Source organism: Petaurus breviceps, unplaced genomic scaffold (assembly GCF_028583685.1).
Source record: "Petaurus breviceps papuanus isolate PSGF00001 unplaced genomic scaffold, PetGlider_PUasm1.0 118, whole genome shotgun sequence".
Taxonomy (NCBI): Eukaryota; Metazoa; Chordata; class Mammalia; order Diprotodontia; family Petauridae; genus Petaurus; species Petaurus breviceps.
Window position 1 is genome coordinate 15,202,844 of NW_027185616.1, and position 6,494 is coordinate 15,209,337.

The 6,494-nt window shown below is 35.8% G+C and overlaps 1 protein-coding gene across 1 annotated transcript in view; it reads right to left on the reverse strand.

The window, feature by feature from the left end:
* MUSK (muscle associated receptor tyrosine kinase) overlaps nucleotides 1–6,494 on the reverse strand; it is a 221,111-nt gene that overhangs the window by 130,993 nt on the left and 83,624 nt on the right. The window contains exon 3 of the mRNA XM_069086620.1: nucleotides 375–526. Within this exon, the coding sequence (XP_068942721.1) occupies nucleotides 375–526 (152 nt within the window). The remainder of the gene's footprint in view (nucleotides 1–374; nucleotides 527–6,494) is intronic.

Genomic DNA, 6,494 nt, shown 5'->3' on the forward strand with positions numbered 1-6,494 from the left:
CAATGCTCTATTCACTGAGCCACCTAGCCGCCTCAAGTTATGATTTTACTTATCACACAATCCTAGACTCTTTGGGCTTGAAGGAGGCTTAGAGATCACCATCATTTTAAAGCATGAACCACACCTACTTCATCTACTTCTAGTTGTCACTGTAAGATACCTTTATAAGAATGTTTTACAATGGGTCAATTTTCTATTAAAAGTACCATAGAGAATAAATTACTGGGCAAGCATAGGTTAGAAGTGTTTCTAAAGTTGAATGGATTTAAAAAAAATCAAGGAAGGTTATAAATATTTTGGTCTAATGGTCTTATTGCTTTGAATTAATTAATTAAATAAATGAATTATTTAATATTTTAATTCATGGTACTTACTCATTTTCACTTGCAAGGCCCCACAACTCTCAGCAGCAGCTCCTACTCCATTATTGGCAGTGCAGCAGTACACACCATCATCACTGTCTTCCACACTTAGAATGGTTAGGAGCTGTCCATTCTCTCGAATACTGTATCGTGTATCAAAGAGTCTGAAAAAACAGGCAGGTTGATTTAAGAAGACTATGTTCTTTTGTATTCAATTAAATTCAGCCAAGGTTATTAAGTACCTGCTGTAATAATAATCACAATAATAATGATGGTGATGGCTAAAATTTATATAGTGCTTCCTATGTGCCAGATACTATGCTAAGTGTTGTAAATTACTATCGTATTTGTTCATCACAACACAACAACCTTCAGATGTAAGTGTTGTTACTAGATAAGGAAACTGAGGCAGAGGTTATGACTTGCCTAGGATCATGTATCTAGCAAGTGTCCGAGTCCAAATTTGAACTCTGGTTTTCTTGATTCTCAGACTGGTGCTTCATCCACTGTACCAATCTGCTGTCCCTAAGTATTGTGTGCAAGAACACTGTACTCTGGTGCTTAGAGAAATAAAAAAAAATTAATCCTGCTCTCAGAGCTTATAATCTTATAGAAAGTCTTAGGGCAGCTAGGTGGTTGACAAATAGAGTGCTGGGCCTGGAGTCAGGAAGACCTGGGTTCAAATCTGACCTCAGGTACTTATTAACTGTGTGACCCTGGGCAAGTCACCTAACCCTGTCTGCCTTAGTTTCCTCATCCATAAAATGAGCCAGAGAAGGAAATGGCAAACCACAGTAGTATCTTTGCCAAGAAAATCCCAAGTGGGGTCACACAAAGAGTTGGACATGATTGAAACAACTGACTGATAACAGAAGGGCTGTAACATACACATAAATAACAGAGTAAGCTCTAACTTATACCTAATAGAAGATTCAGGGACTGAGATTATAGCAGCATTTTTTATCTTCAAAGTACTGGAAGGGATGTTGGGTATAGGAAAGATGGGGTTAATTTCAATTGATCCTAAATGGCAGAGCTAGGAATAATGGGCAGAAATTCCAGGAAGTAAAATTTAAATATAAAGAAAAATATATAAGTTCTTAATAGAGCTTTTTAAAAGTAGAATAAACTGCCTTACTAAAGCAGCCATTTCATCATCACTGGAGAGCATAGAAGCTGGATGAACATTTTCTGTGAGGTATGTTATTGTGGGATTGATGCTGTAGGAAGGGATTGGACTCAGTGACTTCTGAGGTCACTTTTAGCTCTGAAATTCTAAGACTCTAACCAGAACCTTATAAGTTTACTGCAAGACTGGAAGAAGTCCAAAAGACTTATGATAAAGGTTCACTAAAACTTTAAAGAAGACGATTCTTCCTTTGCCTGTTTTGAAAGAAACTTCATTGAGAAAACTGTTGTCTGGGGAAACCATTTTCCAGTTGCCAATATGGTCTTTGGCAAATTTTTACTAGTTTATGAATTCTTCCTTCCAAAAGTTCTTTATTTCTTACAACCAATAAAAATAAAAGCAAAGCAAAACAAATGAAAAAACCCTTATTTTTTGACAGATAGGCTGAACTACACCCTTACTCACTGAGGTCAATATGAACATATCCTGATTTTCAATTAATTGGGGGATTGAGAGGTCATGGTGACCACATACCACAGAGGGAGAGATGACTCACCATGACTAATCATGTTCTATGACCCTGATGTAAGAGAGAAAATTATAGAAGTAACCACAGGAAATAAAGCACATAGTCACTTCTTTATTTGCCAAGAACCCAGAGTGGCAAAAAAGTTGTCTCTGGGCTTAAATGAAGTTCATATATAATCAGCATTAAGTAAAAAAATATTTAAATAATTAAGATTGAACTCAGAAATACTTGCAATTCTGTGTGAAGAGACATCATCAGATTGTGTGATTTAGAATGATAGACTTGGGGATGAAAGGAACCTTCAAGTCCAAACTCCTCATTTAGCCCAACTTCCTCATTTTACAGGCACCTGAGGAAACTGAGGCTCAAATAGAGGAAATGGCTCACCCAAAGTCACACTTCAACCCAGATCCTCTAACTCCAAACCTCAGACTCTTTACACTGTACCATGCTTCTTCCCTGCCTTTCCTTCTTTATACTGGTTTATTGATTGTAAAGGGAAAGAATTTTTAAAAGACACTTAGTTTATATTATAAACCTGAAATATTTGACAGTTAAAAACATTGAATTTGATCATTTTGAAGATCAAGAGTTATAGTAAAATCCATTAATTTTTTGATACACTTTTGACTACACGTGAATCATATTTGAATTTCCAAAATTTCTTCAATTTGTCTAATAAACTCAACCCAGTTAGGGAAAATTTTAGCAATTTGGTTGAGATTTTTATAAAATCATAAAATATTCTGTCCATTTCCTAAATTCTCCAAAACATCAGAGTCAAATATGAAAAACTATGTATGAATTAATGCAAGTCCTTGGAAGCACTTTAGTGAATTAAAACCCGAAATCATGGATATTAAAGAAGAAAAGTTATAGAATTATGTCAGATTCTAAAGTATAACAAATATTTAATTCAATGAATATAACTGGATATGGTGGTAAATGTTTAACAATTATATTTCCAGGGGGGAAATTGCATGCAAAAGACACTTTTAAATTTAATCTGCATTATTAACATTCTCTCCAGTATTTTCTTGTTTAGACAGTCAATGAAACTATAAAGCAAAATCTGTTTTGTAGCAGTCTATTTTTTTTTAAGCAATCAGGGTTAAGTAACTTGCTCAAGGTTACACGGCCAGGTGTTTCTGGGTGGGTGCTAAGTGTCTGAGCCTGGGATTTGATCTCCAGATCATCCCAACACTGGAGCCGGTGCTCTTACTCGCTGTGCTACCTGGCTGCCCCTAGCATTGTCTATTTCTGAGGTATATATGCATCCTGAAAACTTAGCAATTGTTTTTTGGAGCCCATGTCAAGCTTATTCCAGCACACCCCTGACTATTACCCAGCTTAAGACAAAAATATAGACAGACTATCTACCTCCTTAAAAAAAGGTAAAAATAGAAAAGCATTTTGAAAACATTTTCAACCATTATCTGAAACAATATTTTCAGTATTGACAATAATAAAATGGAGGGGGGAGTATCATTTAGTACCTGGCCCTGCCATAATCATATTTGTTAGTTCCATTCTTTCTCTTCTTCCCTTGAGGAAGAAATAAAACTGATAATAATGATTACCCTCCATTTATATGATGTATTTTTAAAAATTAGAGGTTTATCCAGTAGCTTTCAAAATTACCTTTATGGTTTGTACTTGTCTCTTACTTTTTTGGGCGGGCTACATTAAAAAAGATGCCTCAATGACCCTCTTTTATTTTTATTCCCTTCCCCTTCCTCCTTTTTTGCTATCTTACTCTTTTTCTCTCTTATGCTCCCCCCTTCTCCTTCTCCCCTTCCCAATGCCTTTTTTTTAAATTAATTCATAGTGTTTCTTTCTAGCATTAATCAAAATGCAATCTCACAAAGTTGTTAGGAGGACAATACTTTGTAAACCTTAAGATGCATACAATTTTGAGAGGTGATGTGACATAGTACTGAGTCAGGCTTGAAGTCAAAGATCTGGGTTCTAGTCTGTTTTCTGAGACATACTAGCTGTGTGACCCTGAGCTAATCACCTATACTCTCAGTGCTTTAGGCAACTCTTTGAAACTTTAATTTCCAGAGAAGGTATTGACTTGAATTGATAGTCTCTCTACCCTATAAAACAATTAAGTGGTACAGTAAATTCAGCTTTGGACCTAGAGTCAGGAAGACCTGAGTTTAAATCCAGTCTGAGATACTTACTAGCTATGTGACCTCTTTTGCCCCAGTTTCCTCAATTGTCACTTGGAGATAATAATAGACCTTTCTCTCAGAGCTGTTGTGAGAATCAAATGAGATATTGTTTGTGAAGCACTTTTCTGTAGCCCCACATGATTTACAAAATGCTTTTCTCATTATAAGTCTGTGGGTTTGAAAGTGTATTAATGTCTTGATTTTATAAATGAGCAAATTAAAACCCAGAGGGATTAAATTGCTAATCCATAGTAAAACAAAGACAAAAAGAAACCAAAGGGGTGACTAGGTGGCACAGTGAATAGAGTACTGGCCCTGGAGTCAGGAGGACCTGAGTTCAAATCCAGCCTCAGACACTTAACACTTACTACCCATGACCTTGGGCAAGTTACTTAACCCCAATTGCCTTGCCCTACCCCCTCCAAAAAAAAAAAAAGAAACCAAACCAACAGTCAGTGCCCTGTGTAAAAGGGAAAAAAAATTCCTAATTGTATAAAGCTGTCATATGGATACTGAACAAATTCCTCAAGGATATATGAATTAGAAGTATAAACGTGGGGAGAAGCCAATAATTAATATTTATGACAATATAGCAGGTACTCCATCCTGAGACAAATCAGTCAAATTACACTACACTATTTGAAATATATAGGAATATCATTTTAGATAAGGAAAAAATATATTTCCTTTTCTCATCATTATTTCACATTGGCTGGATAGGTGGACAGCAAAGTATCAGAGAATATGTATTTATACACATATATTTGTGTATAAATATGTATAACATGTTGCATATGTTATATATTATGAAATATAAAAATATATATGTATAAAAATGTATCTGTAGAGTTGTATTGTAGCATTATTTCCCTGAATGAAATATAATTTGTTCTCAAATATTCCATATGATAAATACAAAATTCTAAAACATTTTTTCAAAGTAATTGGGGTTAAGTAACTTGCTCAAGGTTACACAGCCAGTTATTTCTGGGTGGGTGCTAAGTGTCTGAGCCCGGATTCGATCCCAGGTCATCCCGACTCTGGGGCCAGTGCTCTTACTTGTTGTGCTACCTGGACGCCCCTAAAACATATTTTATTAAAGATTTTTTGAGGAGGAGGGGAGAGTGCTGGGGTTTTTGGTGTTTAAAAAGGGGTAAAGTTTTCCCCTTTCTGTTAACACTGACATTCTATGACCACCACAAAATGGCAAAGAATGTATTGTTGGAGGAGAAGACAGGCTGGTTGCAGATTTATCCGAGCTTACGTAATTCTTGGTGGTTTGCTATATACAGTTTTCATGACCAAATACAAAGGATTTGAATATTTTGCAGATGTCTTTGTGGTATGAGGTTTTCTCCTCATTCATCAGACAATTCACACAAGTTTGGAAATTTACAATCATTTGCATCATTGCTGCCATATTAATTAAAATTGTTTGGGGATTGTAGCAGATGCCGAATTATAGTAGCCAAAGTAGGCTTTTTTATTCCTTTTCTTCCCCTTTTACTGACACCCTATCAGATTTCAAACCCACAAAACAAGCTTGTTATTTCTCATTGGCTTTTGAAATATTTGGCATGTAAGGAGTTAAGTCTTAATTCACTGGTAAAGATTTTAAGGATAGGTTTCCAAACCCAAGGCGTGGGTCTTTTTAAGTAGATATTCTCCTTAAGCATGATAGAAATACAGGAATTATGGCAGTTCTTGTGTAAATCTAAATGAAACATTTCATTCTCCACACTTCCAGTTTTTCCAGTGCTATCATAGAACTACAATTTTTATCAGTGTGTGTGTGTATTCTCACTTTGTAAAATATGAATCTCAAGCCCATGACACCATCCTCCACAATCCTTGTCTATGTTCTTCCATAAATATTCTATCCAATGCCCTTTAGCATCTTATTTTTTATTCTTTTACTATAATACCTAGTACTTAGATAATATGTAGTGCTTTAAGGTTTGAAAGACACTTCACAAACAATATCTCATTTGATCCTTACAACAACCCTGGAAGGGAAGTACTCTTGTGTTATCTTCCTTGATGTAATTACAGGAAAAGAAATTGAGGCATATAGAAGTCAAATGACTTGCCCAGGGTCACACTGCTAGTAAGTGTCTAAGGCCATATTTGAACTCATGTCTTCCTAACCCCAGGTCCAGCACTTTATTCCACCACCTGTCTAGCTTTTATTAAGCACCTACTATGTTCCAGGCACTGTGCTAAGCATTGGGGATAAAAGGAAGGAAAGAAGGAAGGAAGGAAGGAAAGAAGGAAGGAAGGAAGGAAGGAAGGAAGGA